Source organism: Agelaius phoeniceus, chromosome 3 (assembly GCF_051311805.1).
Source record: "Agelaius phoeniceus isolate bAgePho1 chromosome 3, bAgePho1.hap1, whole genome shotgun sequence".
In the NCBI taxonomy this organism is placed as follows: domain Eukaryota; kingdom Metazoa; phylum Chordata; class Aves; order Passeriformes; family Icteridae; genus Agelaius; species Agelaius phoeniceus.
This window is the reverse complement of record NC_135267.1, coordinates 71,922,533-71,942,089: the sequence shown is the minus strand read 5'-3', so window position 1 is coordinate 71,942,089 and position 19,557 is coordinate 71,922,533. Positions and strand designations below refer to the sequence as shown.

Sequence of the window (19,557 nt, the reverse complement as noted above, 5' to 3'; positions counted from 1 at the left end):
CCCGGGCTGTCCGGGCGCCCCGCGCCGTTCCGAACTTGTTGCCACCGAGCAGAGGTGGGAATGGCTTGGCTGCTCAGCCAGGCGGGCACACCTAGGGGAGCTGAAGCCGCCCAGGGCTGTCAGGCGGCCCCTGGAGGGCGAGGCCGCCCCGCCCCGCCCCGCCCGAGGGCCGCTAGTGGCGGCGGCGGCGGGCCCGGGGGCTCCCCCTGCCGGCGGCCGGCGGGAGCGCGCGGGGTGGGGGGCGCGGAGCGCGCCCTGCCCTGCCCGGCCCCCGCCGCCGGCGCTCGGCGCTCCGCAGGCGGCAGCGGCTTGCAGGCGGCAGCGCTGGCCCGCCCGTCTCCGTCCCTCCATCCCTGCCCGCCTCTCTCCCTGCCTGCCTCTCCCGCCGGGGCCAGCGCCAGCCCGGGGACCCTCTGCCACGGGGGCGCCGCCTTCCCCCGCTCGCTCCTTTCCTTCCTTTCCGCCTGTTACCCGGCCGGTGAGAGCCGCCGGCTCGCCCCGCCGGGAAGCCTGGGCGCCCCCCAGCCATCGCTGCTGCTCCCCATGGGGATCCGGGAGTTCCCCAACGGCTCCGCGCGGGGCAAAGCCGCCACGCTGTGAGTACCCGCGGGGCCGGGCGGGCGGGCCGGGGGGACGGGGACACCGCACACCTCACCTCACCTTACCTCAGCCTGGCCGGCGGCGCCGCCCGCTCCCGGGGGTCGCTCCGGTGGAGGGCGGCGAGGAAAGTTGTGGGTGCCGCGGGCCCGGGCCGGCTCCCCTGCCGGCGGGGGTCCCGCCGCACGCCGCCAACTTCGCCCGAGGGCGGCGGCGCTGGCGGCGCGGCCCCGGGCTGACGCCCCTCTCCCGACCCGCAGCGGCATGCGGCGCTCCCCCGATGTCAGCCCCCGGCGGCTGTCCGACATCAGCCCGCAGCTGCGGCAGCTCAAGTACCTGGTGGTGGACGAGGCCATTAAAGAGGACTTGAAGTGGTCCCGCTCCGTGGAAGACCTCACCAGCGCGTCCGTGGGGCTCACCTCCATCGAGGAGCGCATCCTCCGCATCACCGGCTACTACGGCTACCAGCCCTGGGCAGCCAGCTACAAACGTGAGTCCCCGGCACGGACGGGCGCGGGGGGTTTGCCAGGACCAGGGAGAGCGGGCGCAGCCTGAAACCGGCAGAGGGATGGGGGTTCGAGGGGCCGAGCGCTTTAGCGCTGGAACAAACCTCGCTCCGTGGAAGGAAGCGCTCTCACTCTCGGCGAAGAATTCTATGCCCGTGTTGCCTTAGTCCTTTGGCAGTGGCTGGTTCACGGGAGCGTGGTGCTAAGAATGATGAATTCTGCTAAGAAAATAGGTCAAATATTTGTCTTCACGTTGCAGGCACACTTAGCGACGGTGATTACCGTGGGTTGACAGCTGTGTAAAAGCCCCTGCACACTCATGCACATACCATTTCCACATGTAGCGCGTTATCAGTGTGTGTTTCTGTTGTTTTAGGAGAAAATTTCTGTCAAATTTTCACAGCACTTGAGCTGAATGATCTGTCTTTTCCTATGTCGAGTGGAGCTGTTTCTTCCGTATGCATACACTTGAGAAAGAAACTTCAAATGATAACGATATGAAGAGAGGTGTAGCTGTATTCTGTCACATACATGATTTACAAAGGAAGCATTACCTCGAGTCGTTGTAATATATCAACTAGTACTTTTTGAGTATTTTTTTGTCCATCTTTCATCATGTTTATGTCAGTTGTATGCATTAAAAATTTACAGAATAGTTTACCAATTAATTGAAGTCATAACATTATTTTGGTTATCTTAAGGTCGTTTGAAATATCACAGGGTTTTTGTTGATAAAAGGATTCTTCTGCAACAGAAATCATTGCTTTGCTGGAAACACTGGCTCTGATAAAGTGGTTGTTTTCATATTGTACTTCCTTACATATTAAGTGCAAATGTTCTGAAATATTTACTACTAGATTATCTGTTTGGCAGTGTGCTTAATAATGGAATAGAATGATACAAGAATGCATGGCATACAGTACAAGTTCAGTTTTTCTTTGAGGGAGAGCTGGTCCTGGTTGCCTGAAAATAGGACTTTACTAATAAATATTCTAATACTCTTCTGTGAGACCCTTTTTTAAATTTTTTCTTTGATTGCAATTATGACAGAAATATCAGATATTTGCTACTTTACTCACTAGGAATGTGTTGTTTCTATAAGAGCAATTCCAGTGCCTGGATTGGGGCTGTTCTTGAGAGTAAAGCTTATTCAGGCCAGTTTTAAGGATCAGATCATATGTGGATGCCAGACTGAGTTGGATGTTAATGGTTCTATCTGACAGAGTGACTAATAGTCTAGCTGAAGTCACACTGAGCTGCTATGGCTGAACCTTCTGAAATAATAAAGGTCATGCTGGCTCCTCAATTATAACCTATTAGTTGAAATTTATAACTCTGTCTGAAAAAGTTAATAGCAAGCCTAAGCCTACTATTCTAGTTACATTTTCTCTCCTAATTCGATCTGAATAACAAAATTACATACTTGAGTTATAATGATGGGCAATAAATATACTAAGTGCCTGAGTTTCATAAATGTGTGTCTAAAAATAATAGGTTATGTGAATGTGTTGCCAATTTAAAATCTGAGTTACTAGGAACGTAGAAGGACACATAGAAGGAAAGATACATCTCTACAGCATGGTTTAAGGAGAGCCATGTTGATCTGCATCAGCTGAATAGCTGACTGAATAGGGTATATCATCTAAAGTGAGAAGACAACTTTGTCACAGCTGCTTTGAAACATCTTTGAATATTCCTTCAAGTTGGGCTGATGTCTAGTTTTGGGATATGGACTTTCCTTGAGACTTTGCAGTTAGAAAATTTATTTGGCTGAAGTACTGCGAACAAATTATTTTCGTTAAGCTTAAATTGCAACCTGGATTTTTGTCATCTTATTTTGCATCCTTGTTGACAATTGAATGCACTGTGATTATAATTATGGAGTGCATTAATAATGGACCTGCTTTGCAGAAAATAAGTCCATATTATGGTATGATCTAGATTTATTTAGTCTATCTCTCTTGGTGACATTATTTTTATTGTAACTAAATTGCCTATAGGGTCAGATCTACCTCTTTTGCACTGCAGTGCATTCCTTTTGTGCTTCATTTAGACCGTTTATATATACATATAGCTGTATGGATGGATGTGTAAAATTGTTTGAGAGATTCAGAAAGCTTTTGCTTATTTCATTGTTTTTGTTTTAGCAAAACTCCATTAGGGAAACTACCACTGATAAACTGAGGTAGTGTTACCATGACCGCAAAACTTGCTTGGAGAACAATTTGAAACATACCGGGATGCCTCAAGGTTATGTAGCAACTCCGGTATTTAATATTCTTATAAATTCATTGGAAACAGAGGAGGAAGAAGTGAAAATGTGCGTAAGGCACAAACTGGATTGGACACCATGAGAAAGGACTTGTAACTTTACCCTAGGGAGACCTGTCCCAGCCAGGTGACTCGCTGAAATGTCAATAAATGTCATTCAGTTATCACAAACAGAAGCCTCACATTTCCTGAAAATGCTACAATTACCTGCCAACTAGCACATTACATTGGCTGGTAATTTTGGGACCATACACAGCTCAGGGAAGACCTCTGCTGTTGGACTGCACTTGCAAACCAGATTTTCGGAGCTGGAATAATTTAATGTAGTTCCTGTGTGTTAGGATGCCTTCAGCAAATTTAGGGTAATTATGGTTATCTGCTCTCAAAAAAATATTACTGGAGGCTCTGAGATGAGCAAGGAGAAAAAGTACAGGCAATCTGTAGAGAGCCTCAAGAGTTTTTGCTGTTTACCTTAAAAAGGTTGAAATAAAAGTGTTGGAAAGTACTGGCACATGTTGCTTAGGCAGGTAGAGAGGTTTTCTTCTTACTGTGGTCATAAGAGAAAAAGGTAGACAGGAAAAGAAACTGAAAGGCCATCAATTAAAGACTGATAGAAAAAGAAATAATATTGAAGAAAACATGTAATTTATTCTTGAGACGAAGATTTTGAGTAATTATAATAGCAGTGATAGGATCTAGAATTGTGATAAAATGGGAAATGCTGGAGATAACATTAAACTTCATTATCCAGAATTTGAATTAGCCCCTCCTTAGGCTGTGAGGAGACTTCTCTTGAGGGTTTCTTGTGCTTCCCTCCATAGCATCTGCCAACCTTTAGAAAGAGGAGTGTTCTAATCTGGTAGTTCTTATTTTTCTGAATTCTTTGATTTCCAGGGTAACTAATTATGTGGTTAACTGCTCTCCAGTCTAAATCAAATATTCATATGTGTCCCATGGGGAATATTTTGCAGAATGTGATTTGATTTTTCAAATAAAAAGGCAGAGGGGAAGAAACAGATAAGATGCAGTCAGATTGCAGAATCATACCCTTATGCAGCTACAGATGTAACAGAGCTCAATATTTGTGAAATTCTCATTATCAGTAAGAGGTGAGTTGACTTTCATTTTTTTTCTTTTAGTTAGAACATAGGGATCAAAGGCTTTAATAAAAAGCCCCCCCAAACAATGCCATGAGGTTTGCAGATCCTACTGACAGTCTTCTTGTTGTAGGGAGATGAAGCTGTTGTTAGAGCTGTATTGGCACTGCTCTTCTCTTCCATGAAGGTTATGTGAATTCTCATGATTGCTGCCTCTGGAAGCCTGGGACTTCAGTTGAAGAGCAGAGGCAAGTTTGGAGGTGAACAGCCATATTTTAAGTTTCCATTTCAGAGCATTGTCAGTTGGATTTAGTTTTCTAAATATTTTTTGGTAGTTCCCTAGGAGCTTTTCTGTACTTGAGAAATACAGGTGTCACAAAACTCTTGGACTGCCCTTCTGGTCAGTATGGAAGACTCATCTATTTTAATGATTGTAGCAATTGGCAGCGTGCTTGTTTCCACAGGAAATGTTCACAACTATCACCTTTGCCAAACATTCATTTTTCTCTAACTAGGTCTATTTTCTGGTGATTCAATATCACAGTGTGTCATTATGTGATTAGTATTTTAAATACATTCACGTGGGCTTGAGCCAGCTATCCCTATTTTGCAATCTTCTTCCTACAGATCACCTGCTTCCACTCCTTCTTTAAGATTAGGGTCTTGCTTTTAAAGCAGGGACTTTCATGTATCCTTAGCATGTGTTCATAAATACAGACTTATTATGGACAAATCAGGATTGCATGGGCCTTGGCCTTCCTCATTTCTTCACGTAAATTTTTTGTGTGCTTACAGACATTTCCATACCTGCAGAAAGAAGAGAATGGTATGTAGTTTTAACTCCTCTTAGTTCTGTTTTTTAGGAATTGACCACTGTCTGTGGATTACTGCTTGTGAAAGTACATTTCTCTGAGACTTCCACCTTGTGGCTAATTCCAGGTTGTCCCAGTGATAACTTGTAAGAGACATGATGTTCAGGTGAAAGGGAAAGATTGTGTCCTCTAAATGAAGTTCTCTGGCTTTGCTTCTCCCTGCTACTTTAAATATTAATTTTCATATTTTTTCATGTTTAGTCATAGTTATTTCAGCAGCAACAAAATAAACCATATAAATTTAATGCACAAAATTTCAATGTAGTACTCATCCAGTGTGTAGCACATTAGGTCTTGACCTGAATGTGGAATTTAAGTGCTGTCACCAATCAGTAACATACTAGAACACATTGGCTGAATAGCCTGAAGATTGCTCAGAAAGCATAATTTTCTGAGTATGTCAACCACAGAATTATACCATAGAATGATTTGGGTAAGAAGGGACCTTAAAAGTCATCTGGTTTCAACCACCCTGCCATGGACACATTCACTGGACCAGCTGGCTCAAATCCTAATCCAGGTTTGCCTTGAATACTTCCAGAGATGGGGTACTCCTAACTCCTCTGGGCAGACTGTTCCCAGTTACAGATTTTGACAGCCTTTCAAGGTAAGAGTTTGGTGTTGGTTTTAGCTAATTAAATGTAGGAGCACTTGTAAATATTAGAGTATCAGTTACACAGCTAAAGACCAGTGTTTCCAGCTGATCCCCAGCATTCCTCCTTGTGATTTTCTTTTCATGCTCCATTGAATGCTGAAATTTCACAGTTGCTAAAAGCAAATCCAGTGAGGATATGAATCAAGAGGAATTTGTGCAAATACCATTTTCATGTATTTGCATCCGAGGGAGAATTTAACTTACTTTTTGAGGTGATATACTCCAGAAGTTCAAAGACATAAGATGAAGATTATAATTTTCTCTGGGGAAAACTATTTTCAGGCCAACTGTAAGCAATTAATTTAAACTGCTTGCTTGCTTTCCAATGCATAAATACTGAATGTAATAAGTTTAAGACTTGGTGGTATCATTCATGTTGCTGTTTCTGAGGTCAAATGATTATGAGAGAATCTTCCTTCTCAGGTGAAAACATGGAGTAACCTCTAGGTGCTGGTAACCTCTTGCTTGTTGCAGCTATCCAAGTTTCTCTTCCCAGGTTCAATCTATAGGTCAACAGCCCTTCTAAGCACCCAGTCTGTAGGTCAGCACTGAAGATTAGAAGATGAATAAAATATGTGCTTTATATATATATATATATATTTAATATAGGCTTGTGGTGTCTGAGGCCTGATTTACTTTTTAATCAATGCTCTTCAACTCTTCATTGTCAGTACTAACATCAGTAATTTTTTTTGTTACCAAGAAAACCAAAGAAAACATGGGAGCACCTACAGGTGAAAGAAAGCAATGGTGCTGAATTGCATTGCAGATTTAAAGGCACTGTAGCATTGTTGTATCTAATGTCAGTTGCAGTTCTCTGCTGCAAGCTAAACCTACCTGGTGATACATGATCCAGGGATATTTCTGACTTGTGTCCACATGACAGCTCACACAAAATCTTCTTAGGCAGTTCCCTCATTATGTAGTAGTCACTGTGACTGAGAAGAGCTGTCCCCAGAAATAGTCTCTTTAAGTATTTCAGAGACCTAATCACATGTCTGTTCGTATCCCAAATACTACAGGATCTGTTTCTCTTTTGAAAGAGAACCTGCTGGGTCTCCTGGGTTTTAGCTCTCTGGGTGGTCTTGCAACTGAGAATGAGCACAATCTGGCCACCTGAGGCAGGCCAGAGCAGTACAGGTGCTGAATACTGAGCAGCTGCAAAGATATCAGGTGAATGATTTTTAAAAAAGCCTTTCAGAATCTTCTTTTTCAGGACAATTCCAATAGAGAAGAAACATGGGGGTTCTTAGGCTTTTGAAAATTGGTAAAACTTTTTTGGCTAGTACTTAATAGAAAACTGGTTCCTGTTACAATATAGAGCTTAATTAATCACAGACTTTAAGTCTTAAATTTCTTGCTGGCAAGCCAAACAAATTCTCATTTAAACTGGTTTGCTAAACATTTTTGATTGTTTAATAAATATTTAGTAAATGATAAATGTTTAGAGAATATTTAGTTACTTGTTTACTTAACAGTTTTAATTGTGTAGTGTTAAGTAGCCACCACTTTTAACTAGGCAGATAAGTAAACATTTTGTGTTTTGTATCTCGTTTTCATAGTGAAAAAACTAAAAAATTACTGCCTGCAGAATGGGCCATCTTCTTTTTGTTTGTTTGTTTGTTTGCTGTTTAAACAAATTAATTCATTGCTTTCAGCTTTTTTTCAGTGCAGCTTTAATTACATGTCATCTTCAGCCATTTATGCAAAACAGTTCATGGGACAGCAATTAAGAATCTGTTGATTTCCAGCATTCATTTTAAACCCTTAATGAATGTTATCATTGAATGCTGCTGGGTTAGAAAACACCACTGAAGTCTCCACCATGAAAACCTAGCTGTACATCTTTGCAATGTCAGGGCCTGTGTTAACAGTTTTGAAGAGTGTTACCTGGCATTTGAGAATCCTTCCACTGGAAAACTGCATTTATTTCTTTTATTTTTTTAATAAAAATGTGAACATATTCACTAATCAATAATAACAGATTGTTGCTAAAAATACATACTACTCTGAATTGATATGGAATAATGAGGGAGCAAGTTAATTTTGAAAAACTAATTTGGAAACTATCAAGAATTATGAATGAATACTTATTTTTGGAACTATTTTTATTGCAGACCCTTCCTCTGGGTAAATTTCTGTAATAGTTCTGGAGTGCACTGTGTGATGGACCTTTGCAACTTTAAATAATTATTTTTTAATAGAGACAATTAATTGCACAAGATAATAGTATTGAAATGAGACTACAAAGCCTGTGTTGTTGATATCCTACTGTGATATCAGACACTGTTGTGTTACTGGAGTGTTACTGAAACACAAAGCCACAAAAGCACAATGACCAGCAATGCTCATTAGCTTAATAGCTAATTTTACTAGATTCTAGCTTATGTCAGGGCTTTCTTCAAGGTGAGTTTTTGTGCCATAATCTCTCTTCTGTATAATGAGGTATTTGTGTTTCATATTCTCTGTGTAAATTGGTGATAATTTCTGCCATTTACTTGAGATAAAATAAGCCTCAAGAGAAAGAGAGAGATGGCAATGAGGTATAGTTGAATCAGGTGATCCTTAAGGTCCTTTCCAACTCGCATTATTCTACGATTCGACAGAAAAGTTATATAAAAGTCACTTTGGCCCTTTGGCAGGCACCATCCTTTGGAAGACAAAGGTGTAGTTCTGTCCCTCTTGCAGTTTTGGAAGCTGAAGCCATAGACTTTCCACTGTTGCTTGTGAATGATGACTACTCTGAGAACAGAGATAAAATGAGCACTTATGTTCATAGAAATTTATCTGCAGATCATGGCTCCTACCTAGGCAATAGCTTGCCTTCATGTGGTACATCTTATTGTAAAAACCACTTCCCTGAGTATTTATGATTCCCTGCTTCTCTTCACTAGGCACATATTCTTTCATCCCTCAGTGTATCCTTGGAAGAAAAAAAGATGCTGTGATTGTGTGGAAGACCACAGAGAAATATTTTCTTTATGAACTACTACTTGAATTAATCCTTAGACAGAAGGGATGCAGCAGAGATATCCCAGATTTCATTTTCTTCAGAATGTGAGAAGCTTGTTCTCCACTCAGTCATCTTCCCTTATAAAAAACTGCATCTGAATGGTTTCAGATGCTTCTATTTTTCTCTGGAACTTGAGGATCTAATAAGGTTAATTTTTTTACCAAATGTTTCCTATCATTTTGTTTCCATGAGTTTATCTGGCCAATATAGGAGTTGGGTTGTTTTTCTGAGAAAAGCTCTTCCAGCAGTGTTGGAATTTACGTAGCATCACATTTAGGAAAACAACAGTGACATCACACAGCTGATAGGCTCTGTTAACTCAGCAAGCCAATCATCTGAGGCAGGGAAATTTGAATATTTGAGCCTCTCCAGGAAAAGGGAATGTAACTGGCTTCTAGTGAAATTATAAGGTCTTAATCTTGCAATTAAAGTTTCTTTTTGCTTTGCTGTAACTGGCCTCTGTCAGATAATTCATGAAAATTATTTATGCCTCATACGTCTAAAGGAAACAACCAGATTTTCATTTCTGAACACTGGTGCAGAGTCTTATTGATCCCATTGCAATATAAATATTGTGCCAAAGCTGATCCAATAGTGACAACCCAAAGGTTTGGTTTTTTTTCCTTGACTCTTACATTAGAAATCCCACAAATTTGGTGCTTTTCCTCGCTATCTCTTCACACCAGCTAAGGTAAAAAGTAGCGTGGAAATTGACCTGCTTGTCCACTCTCCCAAGTTGAGCAGGCCAAGTCATTGCACCCTTAAGCTCACTGTTGTGCTGTTTGTAGCCCTGTGGCAGCCTGGGGGCTCTGCCTTCTCCAGGACATCTTGCTTTGGCTTTGCCAGATCTGAGCAGTTGTGTGAACAGAGCACAGGTTTGTGCTCAGGTGGGAAGCGAAGCAAGGACCTGCTCCTTCAGAACTGATGAGCTTGTGTGAGGATGCTGATGGTGTATTCATGGTCCTGTCCTGAAAGCCTGGAGTTGTCTTTCCATTTTCAAACAGTAGCTGCTTTCCAGACAGTCTGGTTCCTTGGGTGTTCACTAGAGATTTTCTGCTTGCAAAATTTTGCCCTAGTTGAAATATGCAGTGCCAGGATTAATATCAAATGTGCAGTGTTTGCAATATGAAACAGGAAACAGAACTTCATGGCTTTATGATTATGTTGTCTCTCCTGCTCACTTTATGCAATGTTTTTTGGAAACTTCAAGACTGATTTCATTAACATGCAGCCATTTATTTGAACGAGCGAAGATGGTAATCATGTTTACTTTTTAAGCTTAGATGCTAGCTACTGCTTATGGGTTTGGTTAGCACTTTCCATGGAACAGAAATTACTGACAGAAACCATACTTCCTTGTATTTCTGCTGAAATAATTTTTTGCTGCATAGCATTTAGTGTTCTACTGGCCTGGTAACTTCTCAGTTGTGGGTCTTTCTTCGCGTCAGAAACAAGACATTTATAATGAAAAGAAATGTGTTTAGGCTTGATTACCAGAGGCTAATTAAAGAGAAGAAATTACAAAATAATGTAGAAAAAGGTAGAAAAAGGCAGTCAAGAAACACACCCCTTAAAGTCAGTGGAGGCATGGAAAATGTCTTTAATTAAATTAGGAGATTTGATTACTTTCAAGTTGAGCAAGAGTAGTGAGAAAAGAGCAGAAAGGCTATTTTTTTCCACAGATTTGGCTTCCTGACACTTCTACATCATATGTGGTGACTAGAGGCCTCTGTTTTTCAGGATTTATATTTCAGCTATTTCTTACATACGTTGCAAGTGTATTCCATGGGCCTGAATTTGGGAGCTTGGGTTTCATGCAAGCCAGAGATTATGCCCAGACAAGGTGAATTCTGGTGCATTCAGGAGTTCAAATATTATTTAAGTTTTTTTGATAGACATGAGAATGACAGATAGGTCCTGACTTGGAAATGAGCATAAGCCCACATTCAGTTATTATTGTAGTTATAATGTGAGACTCCTACATACAGCCACGTGAACTCGTGAACTTTCTTCCAATATATGGGAAGTAAAGTCCTCTTTATCACTCTGGGAAATTACATGAGTTGGAATGAAAACTAGGTTAACATGAAGGAATAGAGTACTGTGTGCATGGCTTCAGGGATTTCAGGAGGATACATGGCTCCTGCCTGGTTTTTCCAGTTTGCCAGGTTATCTTGAGAGAATAGATGAAGGAAGCAAAAAACCACCTTAAATGACTGCCTTCCTGTGGTTGTTGGTTTGTAAGACTTAGGAAGATCCTCTTGGAGAGTGCAGCATGGAATTGGATCTCTGGTTCTGTTCATAAAATTACTTTACAGTCTTTGGGAAGTGTTATTTGATAAGCAACTTATTTAATAAACACCTTCTGTATTTGATTTATTTGATTTTCTTGTTCCAATTACAACTTGCTTTCAAACTTTACAGCTTAGTAATGTGTAGTTTAATATCTGTAGGAAATTCCTTGTCTTTTGCAAATAGTGATTTCAAGAGGTAGAGGGCTGTATATGTGTTCTGACTTCACCCAGGGTGAGAAGTGGTTTTGTGTCTTATAATATTTCTTCAAATGGAAACAGAAATGAGAGTAAGTCATAGAAGCACAGATGAGTAATTTCTTTGTAGAGAAATGCACGGACAAGAAACACACCTTGTACCGGGAGCAATACTTTGTGCCTTCTGTGGCTGCTATGTGCATAGTAAAAACTGCATCTCACTGGAAATCTTTCTGGCAAACATTATTAGGCATTCTGTATTTATTTCTACAAAATGAAAAGATTTTTGCATAGCATCTTTATAGGAATCTTTGTGATTAATATTGCTTTAAAATGATACTCATATACCAGGCAGTGTTTTATCTCTGCATGTCAAATTCTTTTGGACCCTACAATAACATTTCTCTAAAGGCACAATATCTCATGTCTATATAATGAAAATACACTGGAAATGGTATTGAAACTAGAATCTTAAGAGTATAAGCCTAAACTATGATTCTCTAGGTAGTTTTTGCTTCATGATAAGCTTACTGAACAAGGGAAACAGGTAAATGCATCTCCAGTACAGCACATTTTAATGTATTGTTTAGTTCTGCACTGATAATAATGAGAGAATTAAAAAAGCTTTTGGGATGAATCCCTGACTCCAGCCAAGTACCAAAAGTACCAGACATGGTACTTTTCTCAGTAACTTCAGTCAAGCCAGGTTTCAGCTACGAGGCTTAAGTCTTTGAGTTTGCCTTTTAAGCAGGGCTTCCTGCTCTGTGTGCTGAACATTTGTTCCTAAGGCAACTGCATCCAATTACACCTACCCATACATGGTCTTTATTATATGTTCCTGAGCACTACTGAGGAGCTCAATTTAAATTACAGAATAATTATTTCTTTTAATAGATGTGCAATTTTAAATTTCTTTAAACTTGGTGTTTAGTTAGTACTTAATAGCTTGTCCCAACATAAGTAGAAATCATCTACAGGAATTAAGAAGAGGCTACTCTTTCTTCCCATTGCCTAGAAAACTGACTACCAGAGCCCAGGTGCTGAAAGGAAAATGAATACATATACAATTGTTTAAAGCTTTAGGTTAGGAGTAAAGGATTGAGGCTTCTAACAGGGTATGCTATAGAAGCAGCAGTATAGGAAAAAAATCCTCAAACAGGTCTGTTACCAGTAGAAAATTTTGTATTGCCCTAAGCTCAAACTTGCATTTTTACTAAATAATAAAACATAGTTCATGTCTTTCCACTTCAGATGTAGACAAACAATCTGCCTGTACTAGAGTGGGTGTCACTGAATGAGTCTGAGGCAGAAGCCTTTTAAAACAGTAAAAGAAAGGCATTCTAGTTCATCATTTGTATAAGCAGCACTTTGGAAGCCAGTTAGTTTTTGACAGCCTTGGCTCAGTCAGGTAAGGAATAAGAACATATACACCCAGAACTCTTTGCAAATGTAAACAAAGGACAGTGTGTGTTGGGATGAAATTGGAGTGTTCTTGGAGAAATCTGAAATGCTAGATATAACAGAATGTTGTACATCCATCTTCAGTTTTTGGTTTTGTTGCTGTTTTTGTTAAATTATCCCACTACAAAGCCATATGTGTGATGGGCAGCATGTGGCTTGGAGAAACTCCCTGGTAAAGTTTAAAATTTATCTAATGAAGCTGTTTGAGTTAGTGCATTAACCTCTTATCTCTTTATTTTCAAAGGCCAGAATTGTTCCATCTTCACGTTGGTAAAACTGATAGAAGCCAAGAGGAATTTTGCCTGACACCAGTAACTAATGGCACAAAGGAATACTGCAGTCCTGAAGGGAATTGAGGGTTCTGGTCTGACCCTATACTAGGTTAGTGAAAACTGTGCAGTTTGGCAAGCTTGGATACTCTTAAACATCCAGAGAGTCCCAGAGCATGCTCACCAAAGTATTTTTACAAATAAAATCTGCTATATCACAAGGCTAGAGTTTCCTCTGCTATTAGAATTTGTTCTGCACTTTTCAAATGGAGGTGCAGAGTGACTGGATCTGGTCCCATCTTCCAGCTGAGAGCATTTGTGTTGCAGCTGTCTATTGATGTAAACACGTATACAAAATTCCCTTCCACCAAGAGCATTCCCCTAGTGAATGTCTAGTGAATTTTTGTTTCCTTCACTTTTTTCCCATGCAGAAGGCAATTAGACAGTTGTTATTTTTGATCCTCCAATTATCTATAACAAAATGATCCTTCTTATTTATGTTAGGTGGGAACAGTATGGGAACAAGTCAAACAAACTGCCTTTCTCTCTGAAGCAGTTCAAAGCAGGAAGAGGTAAAATAATCTCAAATGTTGAGGTAATTAGGATCTTGAAACACTTTTTTGGAGGGAGGTTTGTAGAACCTATGCAAAGTTGTGTGCCCATCTGTAGGAATTGTACCAGAGAAATAAAAGATCAAGAGGCATAAAATACCTAGGATATTAACTGCTCTAGCTAAATTACTTGCATTGTGGAATAATTGGGCAGTACAACAGAATCAGCACCTTGCAAAAAGGCTTCTTCTACTGGAGATGTATAGCTCTCAGTTCAAGGTTAAAATGGTTGCGCTGTAATCTGCTTTGTGTAATGGCAGCTGATTTTACTAAAAGGTAAGTGGTTATATAAATCTCAGCTCAGTGTTGAAGCTGATGAATTTCACTCACATATTTCAATAACCAACCTTGCAAGTCTGATCTTTCTTGAGTATTTTGTTACTGTTGATTTATTTCCCAATAGGCTGAATTATTGTCATCTCATAAAGATGATTTCATTAGATTTTTTTTAGTGTTAAAATTAGAGCAATTCTCAACCATTACATAATACAAATAATATAGCTCAAATAATTTTGCATTTATAAACTTTTGGAACTAACTAATGAATGAAATTTAAACATTAAAGTAGTTATTATATGGTAAAATTTCACGCATGTCAGTGTTGAAGAAGCATTTGGACAAAGCCAGTAATAATATGCATCAACTTTTGGTCAGCCCTGAAGCTGGCAGATGGATGAGATGATCATGGTAGGTCCTGTCCAGCTGAATTTGTTCAATTTTTTCATACTCTTCATCTCTCATAATTTTTAATGCTAATGTTACACCATTAAAATATTAAGGGCCTTATCCAGTAACCAAAATAATAGCTGAAAACACCCATGGGTGTAATTACAGAATCATGCATCTGCTTTACAATTGGAAAATAGGTGTTTAGTGGTTTTATTCAGTGAAATAATGAGGAAGCTGTATTTCATTGGAGTTACTGAGCTGTGAGGAAATGTCACTGCAACTATTTGATACTTAAGTTTCAAGCCTGCAAAATTACATATGAGTAACTTAAACTGTGCAGAAGCTGTGTGGCTAAAATTATTTGTTTGTATATATTAGCTTTGAGAATGTTAATTATTTATATTGCCCTAGGCAGTTGGTTTTAGCCAACAGTGAATGTAAAATTGTTTTAAAAATACTAATTTAATATTCTTCACATCATAAAATATAATTTTTATTTGTCTATGCCAAATATAGCTATCTAGAAGATTGCATCTTTGCTCTCATATATAAATTCTAAGTCAATTTGTGTGTGAATAGACCAAATTTTTTTTTTTGGTGCAAACACAAATAATTCCATGCACTGTCAAAATATTTGAGTTCTCTTAGTCATTTTTTCCTTTTCAATGTAATCACTGATCTATCCTTTAATTTTTTTCAACAGTCTGACCTTGTCATTTTTTCAGAATGTAATATAATCCAAAGTAATTGGCATGTACTGAGCAATTTAGCTTGACACAAAGGTCTGTCTGTATGGAAAAATCCTTGTGACGGGGTATCTTTGTGGTTATTTAATGCAAATTAAAAACTGTATAAATTAGTGTTCTGATGGTTGTTTGACTTATTTCAGAAAAATTTATTTCTTCAGGTAATAAATCTGAGTGAGCAATTAGGCATTGTTGCAACATGTTGAGAACTTGAGTCTTTGATACCTTGTTTGCAAGAAGCACCATTTCCAGAAGCATAAAATCCTCTTCAAACCAAATACATCATTCATTTTATTTAAATTGGTTCTCTGTTGACTTTAATGAAATAAAGCACTAATTAAGCAGTGCAAGCTTGTAGAATACAGCTTAAAATAAGCTTGGAAAAGACAAGTAAAGGCAATTATCAGTTATAGGGTTTGGGGAAAACAACATTCAATTTTCAGATTTCTCTCTGAAATGAAACTACAATTCAAATGCCTTGGATCCCAAATGCAGCCTGTGAGAAGAAACTGTAGCTACCTCTTTCTGGTGTTTTTGTACTGTTTGTTTGTTTGCTTTTTTTATTTGTTTTCTTTTGAGCTTTTTTGTTTGTTTTGGGTTTTCCTATGTGTTCACATTTAACTTGGGTCAGGTTTTTGGAAAGAGATTTTGTTACACACAAGTCTTACAGACTTGTAGACTGTACAAGATTTATAGTCTCTTATGTAGAGCACAACTCTTCTTGTTCCATATAAACATCACTTAAGGGACAGCCATCTTTAAGTAGCCACACTTCATTTGCAAGTGATTAGCTGCAATTTGAACAAAGAGAGTGTGGGGAGAGGAAGAGAAATTAATCTCACCTGCTGGGAGATGGCATGTGAGAAGCCATACTGTTGCTTTCAGTTCTCCAGCCAGGTCACTCTCTTACTCAGAGACCTCAGCTTCTTCCTTTCTGCACTCTTTACCCCATTTACCACTTTATTTGTCTTTCCTCTCAACTACTGATGATTTTTTCCCCTCTCCTGTTTAGGTTTCTTATCTGTCATGGTGAGATCTCCTTCATTTTCTAACAGCCAGCTGCACTTCCAGCTGGAGTACTGGTCATTTATAGATGAACACCAGACCTAAAAGAAAAGGAAATTCAGAAACCCTAACAACATTCTAGACACTGATGTGCAAAAAAAAAAAAAAAACCCTGCTAAAATGTTCTGAATTTTCTGTGGGAAACCCAAAGAGAGAAGGTGTCCAGTGCTAGAAAGGCAACTCTCAAAGCAGTTGGGGAAAAATGACAAAGGGGGAGGCTGGTTATACCAGTTAATTTTAACATTTAAAATGAGTGAACTTAGGTTTCTAAATAGACATGGTGTTTCAAGTTGCTTTGTGATAGGATCTGTACAACTCCTGGGAACCAGTACAAATATTATGAATGCAAAGTAGTATCTGTCCTGCAGAGGAATATACTTGCCAATCTGTTTGTGTGTAGCCAGTCATCTCTAAGAATGAAATGTTAGTCAATTGTATTGAAGCTCTCTGCCTCCTTTAAACCAGTGTTTTCTGAAGAGCTGGACAAACTGTCTGACCTTCTCTCATAGCTCCTGCAGGCAAAATGAGAAATGTCAGTTCAGCAAATGTCACATAACTCACCTGAGTTCTGGTTTTGATAGTCATGATGTGCTGGACTATCCATATTCATATATATGGCAGTTAACAAAAATGATTTTGGCAGTAACAGAGCAACAGGGATAAAATATGGAAATCTGAGGAAAACACTGAATCAATTCACTAAGTAAAAAATTAAAAGCAAAATAAAACACAAAGTGGAAGAGATTTTTATGGAAGTGTAAAAGTATGTGGGTGAGATGCCATATGGAACATTGGGTTGTGGGCAGCCAAATTTGCATCTTATGTGAGCTCTATGAAAACTTGTAAGGAAATAAATAGGATAAGAAAAAACGTTGAAGAATAGCAAAGGCATAGCAGAGGTCATGAAAGTTTCAAACAGGTCTGAAGAGCTAGAACTGGGAAGAAAACTAGGCTTCTCTTCTGTTGAAAATCTCAGAAGTGTCAAGGTTTCTGGTATCTTCATAAATTCGTTATACTCTTATTTAAATGCATAATGAGCTCGAACATTAACACATGAACTGATTGCACTCTGAACAAGTTTTCTTAGAAGGTGAGTACTAGCAGGGCTATTTTGCAATTGTAGTCTTTTATTTTGTATTTAGGCCAAAAGAAAAGAGCAACTTTATCTGAAATAACCAAATGAAAAAACCCACACAGTCTAGTATCAGTCCAAAATTACCTTTGCATATAGCTGGATAAATACTTAAAGAAAATGTTAAGAAGATTCCTTCAGTTTAAACATTTCCTTCTCTCTGTACTAGATCCTAAGCATCCATAATAAACAAAAATAGTGGCCAGATCTTGGTTATGCTTTTTCTCACCTAGTATTCTTTCCTGACTTAGAAATTTGTTAGCCAGCAAACTCAACTGTTCCTGATAAGGGACAGAAAAGAGAGACATCTTCCACGGAACATAGACTTTGGGGGCAATGAGGTACAATTGGGTGATCTCAGAACAAGCAGCAGGGTCTACCTGTTATTTTCTACAGACATTGTTTAGACTTGTATCAGTCCAGGATAACAGGGATGCAGGGAATGGAGTAATATATTGAAGTGGTCTGTGCTCTAGAAGTGGTTTGTACTGGGAAGTTGTCTGAGAAAGGTACCCTTCCTCCCCAGATAAATTGGTTTTGGCAAAGTAACACTGGAATCCACAGTTCTCTCTCCCTCCTTTGCTTGGTGGCTGAGTCTGTCCATATGCAGCATTCCAGACATCCAAATGAAGATTTTAATCCTGATGTTACAGTGCTCTGTGCTTTCCATTGATTTAAATATTAATATGATTTTCACACATGCAAACCAAATGCATGTATGTGCAGTGTTAGCAGCCACTGCTGTTGGGTTTTTAGTTACCTTGGTGAAATGTGTCCCTGAACAGAAACAGCTAAGTTTTATCAGAACAAGTGCCACAAGAGAACATCATGTAGTGATCCCCACTGACATGTTTGGATGGTTTCTTTATGTTGACTGATTGTTCTTACAATTAATTTTCCCCCTCCGTTTCTAATAGTTTAATTTGTTCACTTGGATAAAGCCCATTAGTTTCGCACTGAATTTATTGTCTCTATCCCAGCTATGGATTTGTTCATCTAAGGCATTTTGCAAAAGTCCTAATTTAGCCTTTTCTACTGTTGCAGCAATGAATATTGTAGTTTGACAACCAGTTATTTCAACCTGCATAGAGCACTCCTTGAGTGGTGTTCATGGAGAAATGGAAAAGTTAGTAAGGGAGTTTGGAAAAAACTCTATGTACTATGCTTTTTTCCTGGCCAGGAGAAACAATCAAACCTCTTTAAGGAAAAACAGAGGGAAGACATTAGGAAATAAATTTGTGCCATTTTCCTATGACTAAGCTGTTCTTCTAAGTCTGTAAGTACCCACAGTGTACTAAGATCCTTGTTTTGGGTGCTCAGTGGAATTCAGAGGCAGAATTACATGTTTGAATTTTTTTTTTTTACTTAGAAATTGAAATGAGCATTGCAAATTTATTTCAGAATACTGGAAGTTTCTGTGTTGTCCATGGTACATAATGTTGAGCAGGTGATGGATAAAAGTATAATTTGAAATAATATGACAATACAGTTATAATGAGAAAGTTTGAATTTTTTTAGTGGCTTCTTATTCAGTAAGGTTTAGGATCCACAGACAGGGTAGTGTAACCAGAAAACACCACAATTACGTTGCCAAGCCCCAAATCAGATGTGTTTATTTGGGGCTGGTACAGTCCTTTTAATTTAGACTTTCTTACACCTAGATATAGCCCATTAGCTCTTTTAACACTTCCTTCCAATAACTCCTGTTACTTGAGGATAGAAATACTGGAATTGCCATGGTTGCTCTGAGTTAAGTTCCATCTAATTGTTATTTAGCTTTCAAGAGAAAGCAACCCTGAGAAGGTATTATGAGAGAACCTGTCCAGAAAGTTGCTGTTAGTTTGTTTGGTGTGGTTTTGTTGGGGATTTTTTTGGTTTTTCTTCCCTGATCCCTTTCAGTTAGCTGGTAAAAATAGGAGTTCACATATTTAAATTCAGGTTTTGAATGTTTTGGCAGGTGGTATCTTACAGGTTCAGATAGCATCTTAAAATAATTTAACAGCTTCCCTATGTATATTTAAACTGCAAAATAGGATATATTGTGCTAGTTATGATAAATGGTATGGAATAATTATCTTTGGCCATGCAAATAGTGGTGGATTTA

The 19,557-nt window shown here is 39.2% G+C and overlaps 1 protein-coding gene across 1 annotated transcript in view; it reads left to right on the top strand.

Moving 5' to 3' along the window:
- Positions 1-461: 461 nt before the first annotated feature.
- The window catches only part of SLC35F3 (solute carrier family 35 member F3), a 164,261-nt gene continuing 145,165 nt past the window's right edge, over positions 462-19,557 (top strand). The window contains exons 1-2 of the mRNA XM_054629624.2: positions 462-596; positions 858-1,087. Of these exons, the coding sequence (XP_054485599.1) occupies positions 544-596; positions 858-1,087 (283 nt within the window). The 5' untranslated portion in view covers positions 462-543. The remainder of the gene's footprint in view (positions 597-857; positions 1,088-19,557) is intronic.